The following is a 19,742-nucleotide window of genomic DNA, read 5'->3' on the forward strand; positions in this document are numbered from 1 at the left end:
TAGATATTTTTCAAGACACTTCTATACAACTTAACGTGACATTTAAAGGCTTAACTAGGTTAATTAGGGTAACTAGGCAGATTAGGGTAATAAGGCAAGTTATTGTATAACTTATGTATGGTTTGTTCTGTAGACTATCGAAAATAAATATAGCTTAAGGTGGCTAATAATTTTGACCATAAAATAGTAAAACAAATAAGACTTTATGCAGAAGAAAACAATATTATCAGCATACTGTAAAAATTTCTTTGTACTGTAAATCATTATTTGCGAGATAAAAAAAAATCAAAGGGGGGTTAATTATTCTGACTTCAACTGCATATTTGTCTCTGCATGCTTCCAAACAAAGCCTGGTGGGGTTCCATTGGAATTTGAACAGAACAAGAAGAACCATCTAAACATACCAAAAATAGAATATGATGATACTAGATGCAACTAAAAAAAGACAAAATGCTCAAGCATTCTTGTTTTTTTTTCTTATAATGTTGCCCATTTCTGTTTAAATACAGGTGACAATAATGAATCTCCTAGATGCAGATGTTTGTTGATGCATAACTAATCAAGCAATGTTTTGTAAAACAATTTGTTTGAGGTGATAATAAAAAATATACCCCATGTATACATCATCAAATATACATCCATCATATACAAAGAATAGCCTACCTTCATCCCAGCATACGGCACTGTTTCGGATGTTCAGTGAGTTTTAATACTTGTTCCAATTCTGTTTTTTTCTATTGAACACAAAAGAAGATGTTTTGAAGAAAGCTGAAAACTAGTAACCACTGACTTCCATAGTATTTTTTTAAAGGTTTTCAGCTTTCTTCAAAACATTTTTGTGTGTGTGTGTGTGTTTGACAGAAGAAAGTAACATAAAAGATAATGTCCACTTAAAAGTGAGTAAATGATGTTAAAATTTTCATTTTTGGGTAACCTATTCTTTTAAAGGTATAAACATTCTCAACCCTGTTTATTTACTATAACGTTTTTATTTTGAATCAGTATTTAATTTTTTTTTAATCCCCCTCTTGGTATTTAAACTTTACAGTTTTAGTAGTTTTGTTGCTTTTTGTGTTTTCTTTTATTATTTCTTGCTTTTTTATGCGTCTATGTAGGTTTTTGACAGTTTTTCAAGTTAATATAAAATGTTGTACAATCTGAAAATTACTGGGTTCTACCCAATCGATTTGTGTTAGGACAGCATCTCAAGAATTGTGTTGTTTCAGCTAATTTTCAAATATGTTTAAACAAGCAGCAGAACAACTTTTGTGTAAATAAAAAAGTAAAACAATGTTTATTTTAAATATATTTTTTATTGTAAAATAATAACATTTATTTATTTATTTATTTAGTCATTGTTTAAGTTAACTGAAACAACTCACGGGCAACATGCTCTGCCTCTGTTTTAGTGTTGAATGAACTTTATCTTCTTTCCAGGGAAAAAAAACTGTGAAACCGCTTTGTTGTAGCCAATACTTTAAGGTATGTGTCCACTCAGAAACTGCCTTTCAAAATTAAACCTCAAACATATTTAACAGAAAAGATTCTGTCAACTTATCCCACTCTTCTCTCTAAATTTCCATCAATTCCTCCAGTCACATTTGCATGCTGTTTCAAAATAGTTGCATAAATAAGTGTTGTTACTCTAATAAACATCATGTGGTTAATTAGTAAAGCTGCTAGTAGTCAGACATTGTTATTGTTAGACAGAAGATGGACAGGATAATATACAGCGCTATACAGTAGTTCTATATCTCTGTCTCATGGCATTTGGCAGGGGTTTCTTGAGTAGCTCCATGTTAAAGTAGAGCAGGCCATGTGGGATGTGGTTGGGAGTCACATTCGGGTCAAGTTACACACAAAAAATCAGGTTGTAAGGACTTCTCACACCCCTCCCCAACACTGCAGTGTTTAGCTCCAGAGGGTCCACGCGCTTCTTACAAGTTTTCTCCAAAACTCGGCCAAAGATGGGACGAGACGTTGGGAGTTTACTTCACGTTGCGTTTATCCAGCGAGATTAGGATTATTTACACCTGAACTTTTTTCTAAGCCACTTAGGTGGAACATTCCAAGGACCATTTAAAACGTTGGGAATTATCTAAATCATCACCTGGTTTACTTAATTTATATTTAAATTCCTTATTTATTTAGTTTGACTCGTTTAAAAGAGTGAGCTAATGAATTTAAAGTGAGTATGAAAAAGTTTGTCGTTACTCTGCTCATCTGGGCGCTGACTCTCGGCGCGCGCTGCTCGTCCGTTGCGCCGGTGAAGAGACACTCCGGCGCGGATGACAGCGCTTCAACACTAGCCTTTGTGTTCGATGTGACCGGCTCCATGTACGACGACCTCAAACAGGTGATAGAAGGTGCATCTCGGATTCTGGAGAGAACACTGAGCCGCAGGACAAGACCAATCAAAAACTTCGTCCTGGTTCCTTTCCATGACCCAGGTAAGCTATACAGTACAAGCATGTTGCAGTCTCATGATGAATAATGTCAATTATGAATCACACATGTTAGCTATGTTGACTTATTCAAGTGATTTCTTGGAAGGAAAACATTTTGGTCGAATATAAACAGTAAAGTTCAGCTAGAAGAGACTTGAAAATGTTTTGAGAAGTTTTTGTGGTTGTATAAATGAAGGATATCAATGAACTAAATGAACAAAGTTTGGGCTGCTACAAACATTTTCGCCAGCAGGGACCGCTGAAAGGTAACGATGCATGGCATCATGGTGAGGTGTTACAGATGCTCTGTCAGTTTTTGATGATTATATATTCTCATATAGAGAATTACAGAAGTAATGTTTTCTAAGTTGTTATTGAGTTGTTGAGAAATGTCTTTATTTTATTGCCTTTGTCAGATAAACAAACAAACAAAAACACAATGAATGGCCTCTCAAGGGTGCTGCCATGACTGATGTAGCATTTACACAATTTTTACCTAAAACCCTTTTATAAACACAATAGGCTAATGATGTTTGGTGGCTAAAAAAACAGAAGTAAAAAAATATATATTATCAGAGTTAAAGTCCTTGATTGAATTTGACATCACCCGTTTTCACAATATATATATATATATATATATATATATATATATATATATATATATATATATATATATATATATATATATATATATATATATTTACCAATCATGTCATTTACATGAATATTATTACACATTTAGTCTATACGCAAACATTTGACATGCAAAATAACAGTGGAGGACTACTGGACAATATGCAGAGGCATTAAGTATTTCTTTACAAAGTGAAGCATTAAACAAACTATTATATTACCAATGATTTTGAACCCTCTGTTTTTGGACGGTGGAAGGAAACTTGGGAACCCAGGGGAAACCCTTGTGAGCACGGGGAAAACTTGTAAACTCTGCACAGAAACATTGACTGGCTTGGTAAGGACTAGAACCAGAGACGTTCTTGCTGTGAGGCAACAGTGCTAACCACTGGGCAACAGTGCCACCCATCTAAGAAAGGAGGAGTAGGGGTGGAAGGGGGGATTCTTCAAAACGAAGATGGCTGTTATATGAAACTTAGTGTATTTATAGTGGCTTAGGAATCGTCTGATTTGTGAATCATAAATTGAATAATACTGGACTGGCTGCAAGCAATCATAAGCACAAGATCCTCTCGAAATTAGTTTATAAATTTCACTTATTGAGGGATTAAAGGTATAGTTCACCCAAAAAAAAAAGAAATCTGTCATGATTTACTCACTCCTTACTTGTTTCAAAACCTTTATGGGTTTCTCTCTTTTGTTGAACACGTTTTTTTTTTTTTTATGCTGGAAACCTGTAACTTCTTTACAAAGTGACACTGCCAACTACTGGCCTGGCATGTATTATGCAGTATTTTCTATAGTTTTTAGTCCATCGGTGCTCTAAATCTGCCGTTTTCAGACTGTTTAACGATTTTTTTCCGGCATAGACTGATTCACAGTGGTATGAACCATTTTGGGGTAATCAAATGCGCTTATAAAATCAATTCTTTTAATTATTCATAATATTATATAAAACACAGATCAGAGGAAACTTATTCGCACTATTTAGAGGATTGACCCCCCATACATATTGTTTTGAGGTCCTTCAGGGGGATCAAGCGTTAATTAGGGGAGTCAACACCCCCCAAACCCCTCTGTAATTCGCACCCTGGATGAAAGATTAATTTAATTTGCCATCTGAGATTTACTTATCTGTTTGGTCACACTTTACAATAAGGTTCATTAGTTAATGTCAATTAATGCATTTATTAATATTACAAACAATGAACAATACATTTACTATTGTATTTGTTCATGCTAGTTAACATTAGTAAATGAAAATACAGTTGTTCATTGTTAGTTCATGTTAACTCATGGTGCATTAACTAATGTTAACAAGCATGGACTTGGATGTTAATAATGCATTAGTAAATGTTCAATTATGATTAATAAATGCTGTACATGTGTTGTTCATGATTAGTTCATGTTAGTAAATGCATTAACTAATGAACCTTATTGTAAAGTGTTACCATCTGTTTTATAATGTGCTCTTTTCAATTTATAAATGAAACAAATCTTTTATTTTTTTAAATGTACACTTTTGCATTAAATTATTTTAATTATTTATTTACCAACAATCATGTTTAATAGAGAAATTAAAATACCCCATTATAAAAACCTTCAGGAGAACCTCCAGAAACCTTGAGGAAACTAATAGGGAATTAGTTTTTACTTTTTGGCTGCTTTACTTTATTGGTGTCAAACCCAACAGGCACACTGGGTCAAATAACTATTTTTAATGCACCTTTAAACAACAGACCTGCAATTTATTCAAACAATTCCACAGATTTTCTTGAACTGTTCAATCTCTACACAACGTCCTCGTTTGTCAGTTTGCATTATTCATTGTTTGTCACACTCATTAAATCTGTTTAAAATTCACATCTGGTCACAGACTGCAGCGAAAGCATTGTGTTCCCAGGTACAAATCTAGCCTGCATGGTTCAAACCAACTATCTGTTAGCCTTGGCGGTGGGGGGTGGGGGAGGGATGGGGGTGCCAGAGGAGCTGATGAGAAGCACATGTTGTCTGGTAGTATGTAATTAACACAATCACCCCCGAGAACTCCATCCAATTCCCCGGAAGAGTCGACCCAGCCCCCCAGTCAGAGGAGAGACGTCATTCCTAGACTGGTAGGGGGATGGTGCCAGTCCTTCCCTCACCTTTTAATGTGGCATTCCCTTGAGGATCTTGTAAACCGCTGAGATCACAAAGACAGCCGGTGACAGACAGAAAGGCGTGACAGATACACAGCTAATGACCCCTCACAGCTGAGAGAGGCATGGAGAAAGTGTGGAGAATGAAAATGAATGCTAGAGCTGAGGCTTGAGTTGTTCAGTTTATTAGTGTTTGTTGAACATTTTTTTTTTTAACTAATCTCAGATGGTGTGCTAGTTTTACATGGCTTCTTCCCGTTTGTAAGGCGAGAGGGGAGTTTGAGCTCAGGTAGATCTCGAGAACTCCCCTGCTGTAATAGCTAATGAACAGATAGTAATTTCTCTTAAGAGGTAACTGCTTACTACAAGGAGCATATCTATTGTGCAGATTTGGATTAGTCAATTAACATAAGTTGCATATTTTTGGACGGTGGGAGGAAACCTGGAGGAAACCCACGTGCACAAGTGGAGAACGTGTAAACTCTGCACAGAAACGTTCGCTAGCTTGGTAAAGACTAGAACCAGTGACGTTCTTGCAGTGAGGCAACAGTGCTAACCACTGGGCCACCGTGCCACCCATCTAGGAAAGGAGAAGGAGTAGGGGTGGAAGGTGGGATTCTTCAAAACGAAGATGGCTGTTATATGGAACTTGGTGTATTTATAGTGGTTTAGGAATCGTCTGATTGGTGAATCATAAATTGAATAATGCAGGACTTGCTGCAAGCAATCATAAGCACGTAATCTTCTCTAAATTAGTTTATTAATAAACTTCACTTATTGAGGGATTTAAGGGGTAGTTCACCCAAAAATAAGAATTCTGCCATGAATTACTCACTCCTTACTAGTTTTGTTGAACACATTTCTTTAAATTGCTGGAAACTTGTAACCTGTACTATTGACTTCTGTGGTATTCTGTGGTATTTGTTTATGGATAGAAAAATAGAATTAAAAATATATATTTTTGGGCGAACTGTCCTTTTATCTGGGTCATCACGGTGACGCAGTGGGAACCATGATCATCTTACAGAAAGAAGGTTGCTGGTTTGAATCCCGGCTGGCCAGTTGGCATTTCTGGCCATAATGAAAATTATTAACACAAAATAAAAAAGGCTCTGGTTTCCCCCACAAGTCCAAAGACATGCGCTATAGGGGAATTAAATAAGCTAAATTGCCCATATTTGTGTATGTGGGTGTTATGCAAGAATGTATGTTTCCCAGTGCTGGGTTGCGGCTGGAAGGGCATCCGCTTGCGTAAAACATATGCTGGATAAGTTGGCGGTTCATTCCGCTCAATCCGCTGTGGCGACCCCTGATTAATTAGCAAGAAGATTGCTGGTTTCAGTCTCTGCTGAAGTTTGCATGTTCTCCCTGTGTTCAAGTGGGTTTCCTCCGGGTGCTCCAGTTTCCCCCACAGTCCAAAGACATGCGCTGTAGGTGAACTGAATAAACTAAATTGACCATAGTGTATGAGTGTGTAAATATGAGTGTGTTTGGGTGTTTCCCAATACTGGGTTGCAGCTGGAAGAGCATCCGCTGAGTAAAACATTTGCTGCAATAATTGGCTGTTTATTCCGCTGTGGTGACACCTGGTAAATAGAAGGAAAATGAGAAAAAAATAATAGTGCTTTTGTTATAATCCTGTATTATTATTTCATTAAAATAAAAATCACACCTGGCTGGTTATCTAGTGTGTTTTATGCTGGTCTAGCTACTCTACTAAATTTACACGTGGTTAACTGTTTAATTTTATTTATTATTAATGATAATAATAATAATAATAATAATAGTACCAGTAACTAAACTAGTCTTAATAGGTTTATTATAAAATAACGTGAACAAAACTATAATATAATATAATATAATATAATATAATATAATATAATATAATATAATATAATATAATATAATATAATATAATATAAAACTATATTTGAATTCAGTGTAATGTTTGTTGGCATTCAATGAAGAAGATCATAACTTAAAAATGCTTTTATTTTAAAAAATGACATCATGTTGTATTGATCTGTCCCATTTGCTCTAAAAAGAAGATCGATTTCACCTCAAACATAATCCAATTTTTTTCCTCTTCTGTTCATTTTACCAAAGCACTGTCACAATTATAATCCACCTCTTTGTCTTCCATTTTTAATATCTATTATTTTTTGTCAGAGTATTAAACAAGCCATGTGTGGACATCAGACTTATACTACCTGACTATTGTAAATAATCTTCATAATAAAATTCTTCTGTATGCCGCTTCATCCATGTGCTGTGCTGTATATTGAGCTTTCTAATCAATCAGATTCTGAGCGAGTCCAAATAAGTGCCAAATTCAGGGAGGACACAATTCATCCTCAGACAAAAGAAAGGGAGAGACAGAAACAAGAGACAAAGGGGAAGAGGTCAGGGATTATCTAGGTGGATGATGACAGTCCTAAACAATGACGCTATGAGGTCTGCTGTTGCACGAGGACTGCTGGAATTATGCATGCTCTATAGTTTATTGCCTCAGCTGTCAGGTTCAGGACATTCATTTGTAATCGCAGATGTTGATGAGGTAGAATGCGGGACAAATATGTTTGGTGATTGGAAGTTGGCTGGGTTTAATGCTGGGTTGTTAGTGGGTTCTAGAAACGGACACTCATTAGGAGGGTCGTGTCTGTGGAAGGAGCTTTAGTTGGAGATAATCCTCACTGTTTAACATACATTAATGGGGGTGAAGAAGGTTAAGCTTTTAAAAACTTCCGCTCCTCAGAGATTTGTTTGTTGAAGCGTTCAATAAACTTTCAAAACACCCAATGAAGCTTTCCTAAAAAAATGTTGGGTAAAAAAAAACACTTTCATTTAAATTACCTTGTAAAATAAACTTACCTGGAACACAACTTACTATTGTAGAGTGATTCTAGGATTTTCAGTTTAGGGGGCTGAGGCCCATATGAGGGTATAATACTACTGATTATTTCAAAAATAAAATATAATAAATCAAAAATGTTAGACTAATATGGTAAAGTTGTATACTAAATTTAAAAAGTTTAAATGAAAGTGTTTTTAGCAACTTAGTTTTAAGGATATCCATAGTGTGCTTCAAAACAGTGGTACAATTAGCATTTAGAGGATTATAAACATCCGAAGCTTGCAGTTCGTCACTTCAGCATAAATAGATCATCGTTTTTTTTTTGACATCACAACATCAGTTTCTACTCAGTTTTTCTGACCAATCAAATGCTCTCTAGTAACTAAAAAGTCCTGCCTACTTTAAGATGTTGTTTTTCATTGGAAGCGCTTGAGCTCAAGCACTTTTACTAGCAGAGCTGTAATAAAAGCAAAATGCTATTGGCTGTTTTTTTAAGGGGAGGAGCTACTAGATATCCTACTCTGATTTTATGTTTCTATTGAGATTACAACAAACATCAAATAAAAGTATGCTTCACGGGACACTTAAAGCAGTATTCCACTGCATTGCATAGATAATTATATAACATTTGAGCAATAAATGCAAAGCAAGTTGGCCTACAAGTATTTCTCATAACACATACACCTGTTTAGTGTTAATGAACAAAATTTTGCTGTTTGCATTTCTGCATTTGATTACAATAATTTTAGTATACTCAAAATTGTCATTTTTCCTATTTATAAAATTTATTGAACCTTTCTACTTCAAAATGGCATTAAATAAATAAATAATTACACAAACAAATTTCTGTGAATGACTGTATGGTAATTAATGTCACATGCAATATAATATGTTTTATAAAAAAAAATTATTATTAAATTAAAATAGCGAAATGTTCATCAAGAGCTACAATTTTATTGCAGGAAATCTGCTAATGTGTGATGAGGGGTAAATGCAGGACAACAGATTGCTCCCCCTTGACTTTCATTAAACTGTATCTATAACAAAGTGCTGGAAATATGTAGATGATATCACAAACTATCTATAGACACACACCTTGTTCTCCTGTCCAGCACTGCTGTGGTCTGTAGATTAAAAAAAGAAGGAGCTAAAAGATGGGAAGGAGCTAAAGTCTGCAGCCTTTTTTATATCAGATTTAAGAGGGACTGGGATCATGGAGCTAATCGCAAAAGTTTTAAGGGGGCCTAGCAATGCAGATGGTTGAGTCAATTAATCTCAATCGCTTTCTTTGGATAACCAGAATTGTTGTTATTTCTTGCATTTCAAACAAAACAACTGCTTTAATAATGCTTATTGTGGACTGAGACTGATCTCAGAACTAGCATTAGCACAGTTATGGCTCACTGAGAAAGGCAACAAACATTAATGTTGTCTAAACAATGTTTGCTGCTTGTTTAAATTCCTTGTTTAAAACGACACAATTAATGTAATTGTTTTGCCAATTTACTTTATTATGTTAACTTGATTGTTTTTTGTTGGGACATTATAAAGACATTGTGTAGGTGTAAGTAGTGGATGTGTAGTTCTTAACATATGACAACAAAAGTAATCTTAGGTGTTATAAATTATAAGAGAAAGACTTGCTAAAGTTTAATCTTCACTTATTTTGGAGATTTCGAAGATTTTCAAATCAGGTTTTGAGTTTTGAGGTTGCCATCTTGCAGTAGGGCTCATGTTTTAAGTGCAGATCCATCAGAATTCTGTAATTACTGCAATTTTCAAAGTAGTACATGTAAGACTTCTGAATTATTGAATTAGTTTTCTATTATATTTAATATAAAGTTTGAAGCTTATCCTGATGTTTTAGGATTAAACTTTGAATGCCTGTCATCAAATTTAATAAGTCATTACTCTAAATAGTTTTTGTAATATAGCCTATACGTGTGTATGATTTATATTGCCTGTGAAGGTGTGTGCCTTGCTATGTCTGGCAATGTGAAAGTTTTGTGCGCAGTGAAAAAGTTGTTAAAGTTGTTTAATTATGTTTAAGTCACATGACATGCAGTGTTTTTCTGTAGCGCGATTTCTGACAGACTGGCATTTATTGTGAGTAGTTGCTGAATGCAAAATAAACATCAATAAAAACAAAGGCTCAACTCATCTCAGATCCAAAAAAAAAAATGTGAAACATCACCTCCAGTAAGTTATGATGACATATTCATCACTAAAAAAAGTTTTAATCAAATGAGTTTTTAGTAAATCAATTAAATGTGTAATATTGCAATGGTTTAGCTAGCTAGCAAGGTCAGCTGGGATCTTTTAAGTTGTAACAATAACAACATGAATGCTAATAATATAATGTTGATTAGTCGTGTTAATGGCATTTGCATTATGGATTTTTAATAATGCAAAGTTTTTATGTTTTTATGGCAATACTACTTTTGAATAGATATGAATACAGGGAACAGTGTATTAGCGAGCCCCACCATGTTCTATGGTTATTTTAGAGAAGAAAAGGACAAAACTGGGTCTTCCTGCCGATGAAAGTGAGGATGAGATGGGTTTTAGTGACCATGAGAATGATGCAGATTGGACATTTGATAAGAGCAGGGATGCAGACAGTTCAAGTAACAAGTTAACTCTGAGGCAGATAAGACAGGCGTAGTATAGTATATAGAATACTATATAAACATTGTTAGCTAGTAGCTACATTGTTCTGATGCATCTAGATATACTAAACTTGTTATTTATTTACTATAATATTTACTGGAGAAAATATTTATATTTACTGTATGTTGTATACATGATACTACAATAAGGGTTTGTTTTTAATAATATTCAGCAAAAAAGAATGGAGTAAATAAAAGCTGTTGGAATATCAATTGTTGGAAAGTGTGTATAAGGTGTCATTTATAAGTTCTGTGTTAAAGCGTACAGTACTGCAACACCAATTAAATCATTACAAACAACAAAATTAATAATTATAAGGAAAATTTTATATTTAGTTAGATCCACTGTTGGATGTTGTTGTCGTATAGCAACAGATCATAAAATACCTTATAAATATATATTTTTTTCTTTTTTTTTTTACAGCACTTCAAGCTAACTTCAAGTTTTTTATAGATCTATCATAATGCGTACAGTAGAGGCTTAAATGAGTTGAAATGTGTCATAATTAAATTAAGTATGATTTATGTATTACTATTAAGTGGATGAATAATTTGGGTTGTAAATGTTTCTTGATTTCTTGTTTTTTCCCTCTAGACATTGGTCCGGTTTCCATCACAACTGACCCAAAGAAGTTTCAGAAAGATCTTCAAGAGCTGTTTGTTCAGGTGGGCAATAGTATATAAATTATAAGAAGATTGTACGTCAAACCAGTTTATTCAATTTACTGCTTAGTTGCCTTGGTCACCACAGAGACCTACCATTTTTACTAACTGTTAAATAGAAACATTAAAATGATTATTATTTTATTATGTTAACATTTTATTATATAAAAATTAACCAATGCTGTGTTTTTAGTTTATTTTTTCATAAATCATCATTGGATCATATTCTGTACTGTGTTCTTCTGCTGAATTTCTTGGCTTCTTTCAGCACTTCTGTCTTCAGCATTACAGTTTTATTTGCACTCTGTTCTTATTGTCCCTTTGGGCTCTAGTGTAAATACTAGAACTCGTACCCTGAGCCAATACAATATGTGCTTTCTTGAGCTCTGGATAGTGTATAAATGTTGATGTCAATGATGAAGGCCTTGTTGTTCTTCCTCAGGGTGGAGGGGATTGTCCAGAGATGAGCATTGGGGCAATTAAGAAGGCTTTGGAGGTTTCTCTACCTGGATCCTTCATCTATGTGTTCACAGATGCACGAGCCAAAGACTATCGGCTGAAGAGAGACGTTCTCCAGTTAGTACAGCTACGACAGTCTCAGGTACCTGTTTCAGTCTTATTGCAATTCTTTTACAATAATGATACACTGATCTTGATTTTTCACTGCTGATTTTGATTGCAGATTTTTACAAAAAAAAGGCTAATTCTGTTTTTAAAAAAGTCAAAATTAATAAAAAAAATTGTTAAAGATTGTAGATAAAAAATTATATATATATATATATATATATATATATATATATATATATATATATATATATATATATATATATATATATATATATATATATATATATATATATATATATATATCACAAACACGGGCCATACTCGGCCCGCATAACACTCGCCGATGCCGAGTCGGAGCCGGAGGCACCGAAGGGCAGCCGAGCTCAGACCGATTACTGCCTGCTATCTGGGTAGCGTCACTTCAGCCAGCGTTTTGTAGTTAGGAAACATTTCTCCAAAGGAAGTGATCAGAAGTTTGCTGGATTTTCTGAATGTGGGATTTCCCGGTCTTGCAAGCACTCGTTTCACTGGGAAAAAATACTGCAATCGCCATCAGCTGGACAGGAGTAGGAATTACAGCAACTAATTACAATAGATCACCCTCAGCATAATCCGTCAAATGATGGATCACCTTCAGATTTCAGAGTTTTTGACTCTTTTGAAAACATTAAAGCCATAACTTGTTTGCAGATATTTTAGAAATGTGCTAAGTGAACATACTTATTGTAACAGTAACAGACAACTGAGACAGACAACTGAGTTCGGATCCACATGCAGGTTTATTAAGGCAGTCAGGCAAGCAATGGTCAACACGGGTGCAAACAAATGTATAAAGACAGTCCAGAATCGTTGTCAGAATAATAGGCGATTGGTCGAAAGGCAGGCGGCAGACAGGGAAAAAAGGCAAACTAGGTGAGGGTCAAAACACGGGAAAACATAACAAAGGATGTAAACAACACTCGGCCACTGGAGTGAGTGTATGTGCTGCTTAAGTAGCGTGTGTAATCAGTCCTTGACAATCCTTCGGCGGTCTGTGTGTAATCAGCCACAATGAAGAAGCATGTGTGTGTGAGCAGGGTGCATGTATGAAAATGTAGTCCACAAATGGCGGATTTGTAGTCCATAAGCGATTGTGAGTGAATTCCATGAATCTATGGAACTCACATTGCTGGTAATCATGACACTTATTATCTGAAAAACAATGCTGAAATCAGTTAATCTCCTTTGAAAATGTGTGTATATCAGAAGGTTTTGTTTTGGTCTGTGTAACTCCGCCCACTGCTAGTTTACCCAATTCTATTTCATTTTCAGTCAAGATAATACAAAAAAAAAAAAAGAACTAACAAAAACAAACAAACAACAACAAAAACTGTTGATTGCTGATTGCATGTTTGGAGCAAAAATAAAACCAAACCTGATTTCTGGCTGATCGATCAGTGCATCTCTACATCCAGTGATGGTCATGGTGCAAAAAATATGTCAACTTTAAAATTTGCTCCCTAAGGTTGTAAAGTTGTAAGCTGTAAATCTAAATCTCTCACACAGCCCATTTTAAAAATCCATCTGCTCGTCAAGCAATATAACACAATGTTGACATTTAACCCTAACACTCAATCTCCTAACCAAACACTCACTCTCATAAACGTCTCTGTGAATCCAGGTTGTGTTTGTGTTGACGGGGGACTGCGGGGATCGCTCTCAGCCGGGATACAGGGCCTATGAGGAGATTGCTGCCACCAGCTCCGGTCAGATTTTTCACCTGGACAAACAGCAAGTCAATGAGGTGAGACGCATGAACTAGTGTGACATTTATATGCATGTAAATTGCAGATCACACTTAGAAAGTTCACATGCATGGAAATGCAGTTAGAAGTAAGATGGAAAACCAATAAGAGAAAGGAAAATAGTTCAATATAGGTCAAAAGTATGCAGTCATTATGTTAAAGTCTTGATAAAATAAATGATGAAAAAAATCACCGTGTTCTACACAAAGAATCATGATTGTAAAATGTATTTCATTGTAACATGCTGGTTTTATATATTAATTATACAAAGCAGTGAAAGCAATTATTTTGAAATTTAGCGTGGTTAGTTGTACATCAGAAAATAAAAAAAATAATAATTATAATGAAAAAATTATGACATAAAATATAATGATTTTTCAGAGAAGAAAATATTGGCAATTTTTTATTCCTCCACATGTTACAAGAGAAAGTATTGTATATACACAAAGTATATAAACAAACTAACAAAACTGTTTCCTAATTAGAACTCTTTGCAAAAAGGCTTTGAAGCAAAACATTTTTAAGCTTAAAAGTATTTTAAAAATAAGCTCCATGTTTAAAAAAAAATAGTGATTTTTGCTTGAGCAACTATTTTTGATGCACAATATATAGTGGCTATAGAAAATCATAATACCCCTTTGAAATAAGTACTTTATTATTTTATATAGCCGGAAATCAAATCACATTCCAAATGACTTTTCCAGCTTTTGAAATGTTTTTGTAGCTTCCTCCTTACCTGTGTCTTTCTACAACTTTATCCTGCAGGTCTTTTATGTAATGTGAGTTATTGTTTAGATTTTCAGAGGGTATGATGATTTTCTATATATCTATATATTTCCTATATATTTCCTTATAGCAAGAAAGTCACTGGTCAGTTGGCATTTTGTGTGGAGTTTGCATGTTCTCCCTGTGTCTGCATGGGTTTTCTCCAGGTGTTCTGGTTTTCCCCACGGTCCAAAGACATGTGGTACAGGTGAATTGAATAAGCTAAATTGGCCATAGTGTATAAGTGTGTGTGAATGTGAGAGTGCATCGGTGTTTCTCAGTACTGGGTTGCGACTGTAAGTTCATCCGCTAAGTAAAAAATATACAGGATGAATTGGCGGTGCTGTAGCGACCCCTATAAATAAAGAGATTAAGCCAAAGAAAAGTAAATGAATGAATAGTCAATTTCAATTACTTTGACCTATTATTTGCATTTTAAAATATAAGAAAAATAATATACATAATATTTTTAAAATGTTAAATGTATTTTGCATTAAAATGATTTATTCATTTACATGCAGTGTTCACTATAAGTACACCCCTCACGAATCTATCTTTTAAATTCACATTTTTTATAGGAAGCTATACAATGTTAGATTTGTGCATACATACATTAGATTAGTCAGTACTGAAGCCAAATCTGGAGCATATCAAACAAAATAACCCAAAACATCGCTCCACAAACGAGTACAGCCACATATATATGTTTTAGACAAATATTAAATACAAATTTTAAAAAAGAGAGAAAATCAAGAAAAGCAAAACATTTTTGAAATTTTGTAGGTTGTAATTTTTCTTGTTGCAATATTTAGCTTGAATTTAATTGTATAATCTTTCAATTTTTAAATATGTTTGGTGACTATAAATATAGTCATTAATTAATAAATAAAGTAATGTAATAAATTTGTTTTGTTTAAATGCACCAAAATACAATACATTCACAGAGAAATGGATACAAATGCTCATTTTCAAAATCTGGTGTACTCAATTATGCTGAGCAGTGTGCTTTCAGTGTAAAAAAAACAAAACAAAAACAAACAAACACAAAAAACTTTTGCATCTCAGCTCACGTTTGGCATCAATGACTGGTGTCTTTTCTCATTTGATTGTTCCTCACAGTCATTTTGACACTGAGGTTAGAATTTTTGCTTTTAAAATGTTAACAACCTAACAAAACACAGCAGCATCAACATCAGTTATTTGGAGGGGTACAGTTGGACCAATTCTACAGTAATTATTGGGGGGAGAGTGGGCGACTTGTCCTCAGATTGGCCTGGCTAAATTTAGACACACACATTAGTGATTTCTCCTACAGCATTAATTGTACAGCTGTGTTTTGAATCCAAAATCCACTTGGCTCAGTAATCTGAAGGGGGCACGTGTTTCAGGGAACTTAGACTAAACTGAAGCATGTTCAGTCAAAGTCAGACATAAAAGAAAGCAGACCTTCCTCTTTGTGAGACGGTGGTATCATGCATGTCAACACAGGACATGGCAGAGCCGGAGTCCTCCAGCAACAGCTTTGGAAACAGTAATCCATAAGACAACAAGAGAGAAGGGCCAAAAAGTGAAAAAAGCACTTTTGCGAACGTGTGTTTGGAACTGGATATCTGCGTTGTTGATTTATGGTTCTGTGGGGGTGGGGTGCTGATGGTAGTTGTGTTTGAGAGCTTTACCACCTGTACCTGCTGGTGAGCATGACTGGGCAATCTTAAGCTGTTAACACTCTTCATCTCCCTGGACGCTCAGTGAGAACTGTCTCAAGGTCAGGGTCACATAGGTAAACTTTGACTTTCATTTTAAAGAAAACATTGATTACAAGCTTTCTCGTGCATTCTATCTGTAATCTGGATGAAAATGAAGTCTTCTTAATGTAACATTCCACTTTTTTGGGGTAATTTTACAAGTCAAACAGACAGAATTATCATTTTTAATCCATTCAGTGGATCTCTTTTAGCTTAGCGTAGCATTGATCATTGAATCGGATTAGACCATTAGCATCTTACTGAAAAATTACTGAAGAGTATCAATAATTTTTCTATTTATAGCTTGACTTTTCTGTGATTACATTGTGTAATCTGTGCGATTAATCGAAATTGACTCGCAATCGCGATTTTATTTTATTTCTCCTGTCCAGAGCAAATGCATGACTGTCGACTGTGTGTGATAATCTTACCAGCCAATTAAGTGAGCACAGCTGAGTGATGAGTGTCTTGCTATAAAGTCAGCTGAAAGTATTGCCAGTGACACTCAATTTATTAGCAAGCAACAGCTAGGTACAATTTTAGAGTTGTTTTAGCCTTGTTAGTTTGCTGAGTTTTATAATAATATTTTTGTTGTTGTTGTTTTTGTAATAAGCTACACAATTTCCCTACTTTGAGTTTAACTTGTTTACATAAGGTAAGGTCATTTTATCTGTGTTTACGTTTTCTCTAGAGAAAAATAAGGATTTAATTTTTTAATATTTAAAAATAAATTTGAATAAATGTTTAACTTAATATATTTTCAGTTCTTTTTTACCTAACACCTACTGCAGTGTAGCAGTAAGAAGCTTTAATGCAGATTATTAAGGTGAAGCTTGACTACAAAATAAAATTTGACTACAAAATTCAGCTAAAAATTAAATTGAAATCCCAATATCTGTCAAACAAAAAATGTAATTTTTTTTCTTTTTTAATATTTCCCAAATTATGTTTAACAGAGTCAGGAAATTTTCACAGTATGTCTGAAAATATTTTTTTTCTTCTGGAGAAAGTCTTATTTGTTTTATTTTGGCTAGAATAAAAGCAACTTTAATTTTTTTAAAGACCATTTTAAGGTAAAAATTATTAGTCCCTTTAAGCTTTTATTTGATAGTCTACAGAACAAACCATCGTTATACAATAACTTGCCTTATTACCCTAACCTGTCAAGTTAACCTAATTAACCTAGTTAAGCCTTTAAATGTCACTTTAAGCTGTATAGATATGTCTTGTATTTAGTAAAATATTATTTACTGTCATCAAGGTAAACATAAAATTAATCAATTATTAGAAATGAATTACTAAAACTATTATCTTTAAATGTGTTAAAAAAACTCTTCTCTCCATTAAACAGAAATGTGTGTGTGTGTGTGTGTGTGTGTGTGTGTGTGTGTGTGTGTGTGTGTATGGGGGGGGGTGGTAATAATTAAGGTGGTTTAATAATACTGACTTCAACTGTATTTCAATTGCACAGCCTTATCGTGTACTAATAATAAAAAATGAAAGTTATATTGTAACGTTGTTACTAAGTTGTTATTTTTTAGGCAGATATGGCTTGAAACTACACTTTCATTTCACCTTAATTATTAAGGAAGCAGGTGCAATTATATTTCGCAGTGCTTCAAAAATATCAAGGTTAAGGAATGCATTGACCTTGAAAACTTCATAATTTCTTCCAAATGCAGTGACTTCAGTTTTCATCCTGTTTATCTGAAGACCGTTTTGACACATGATCCAACTGTTAATTTTATTATTGCGTTGGCAGAGGGAGTCATCAAGCAATAGGGTTAAGTGTCATTTGCATAGCTGCAGTTAGTAGTTTGGTTCTATTTTATTATATATGCTTGAAAATGTACAGGTTGAACAGAAGTGGTCCTAGTATTGAGCTTTGTGGCAATTCAAGTTTATGTCCACTTTGATTTATATATGTTGCAGTATGTTGCAGTGCCCTAATTATTCTTCACCCCCTGTTATTATGTTCTTGAATTCTTCAACATTTTTATCTCCAGGTATGAAAACACACTCCCATGTCAGGTGCATTTTTCTTTTGATTAGTCTATGGGTGGGATTTCGAAAAATGAATAAAAGCAAATCCGTAAATCCCCAGAAACCTCATGATTGTTCTCCACATCTAACCAGAGCATTTCTTCTATGATAGGAGTTAAATAAGCTAGAGCCAAATCAAATACACACAGCGCTTTGTCAATTTTTTGGGAGGGAAAGGGGGCATATAGAGGGAGCAGGGCTTATTTTACTTAGTAATCCCGGATATGATCTATCATGCCTTCTCTATCCAGCACAGCTGCCTGTCCAGGGTCCAGGTTGGACGTCTCCAACAGACAGCTCTTTGTGGAGCTGAAGGAGGAGGCACTACTTAAACAAAGGACAGGGCTAAGCTTAATCACTGGAGTGATATGCAGATAAAGCTATATGAAAGCGTGGCGGTGCTTTATAGTCTAATGGTTTGGCTGAAATTTTAGGCTGGCCCAACTCAAGGTGAAGGTGGAGATTTCGATAATGCTGGACAGAAGACTTTAGCATTTTTGGAAGATGTTGTTTATTAAAAATTTTGTACCTTTTTTAGTTTATAGATATGAAGGCAGAGAGAGAACTTCCTGTACATTGTAATTGAGGGCCACCTACAAATGTTATCTTTAAGAACCATTTCTGGCAGATTTTCTCATATATTTAGTTTGGTTTGTATGAATCAGTGCATTTACATTGAATCAGTGCTGTTAAATAAATTATATATATATATATATATATATATATATATATATATATATATATATATATATATATATATATATATATATATATATATATATATATATTGTTGTTGTTGTGTATATAAATATAGTTTTACTACACTCAAATGAGTAAACCCATTGTAACTTGGAACTATGAAGTTGAATTGGTTTAATTTTTATAATAATAGTAAGGCAATACACAGGGTGTATAAGGTTTACTCACAGGGTGGCATGGTGGCTAAGTGGTTTGCACAGTTGCCTCACAGCTAGTCATGGGACGATAACTGTTTCAAGGTATACCGTGGTTTGGAAAACTTAAGGTTTTAAACGACAAAAATTTTATGTTAAACCTTTTCTACTGTATATGTAAGATTGTTTTTTTTTTTTTTTTTTTTTTTTTTACATTTTTTTAGGACAATAGTGTCTCCAGCAGAAAATATATGCAAAGATGCTGTTTTAAATTGTAAAGAAATCTGTTGTTTTGAAACTAACCAACATAGCAGAAGTCAAAAATTCATTTGAATTATTTAGCCTGATATATTTACTGTTCTAAAATATTTTAAATATTTCTTAAAATACAACATATTTGGCTGTGTCTGAAACACCTACTCAGTAGGTGCTGCATTTGATTTTAGTACTTGAGAGATGGAAAAGTACTTCTATACAGTATAAATGTAAGTAGTATTAATGGAGCTCGGACATACTACGGATGCTATTTTGTCATTATCAT

General features: G+C 34.2%; 1 protein-coding gene across 1 annotated transcript in view; it reads left to right on the forward strand.

Annotated features, from left to right (window-relative positions):
* Nucleotides 1-1,901: 1,901 nt before the first annotated feature.
* hmcn2 (hemicentin 2) overlaps nt 1,902-19,742 on the forward strand; it is a 172,742-nt gene continuing 154,901 nt past the window's right edge. The window contains exons 1-4 of the mRNA XM_001920466.9: nt 1,902-2,450; nt 11,337-11,407; nt 11,847-12,005; nt 13,632-13,754. Coding sequence (XP_001920501.5) covers nt 2,195-2,450; nt 11,337-11,407; nt 11,847-12,005; nt 13,632-13,754 — 609 coding nt within the window. The 5' untranslated portion in view covers nt 1,902-2,194. The remainder of the gene's footprint in view (nt 2,451-11,336; nt 11,408-11,846; nt 12,006-13,631; nt 13,755-19,742) is intronic.

Source organism: Danio rerio, chromosome 8 (assembly GCF_049306965.1).
Source record: "Danio rerio strain Tuebingen ecotype United States chromosome 8, GRCz12tu, whole genome shotgun sequence".
NCBI lineage: Eukaryota > Metazoa > Chordata > Actinopteri > Cypriniformes > Danionidae > Danio > Danio rerio.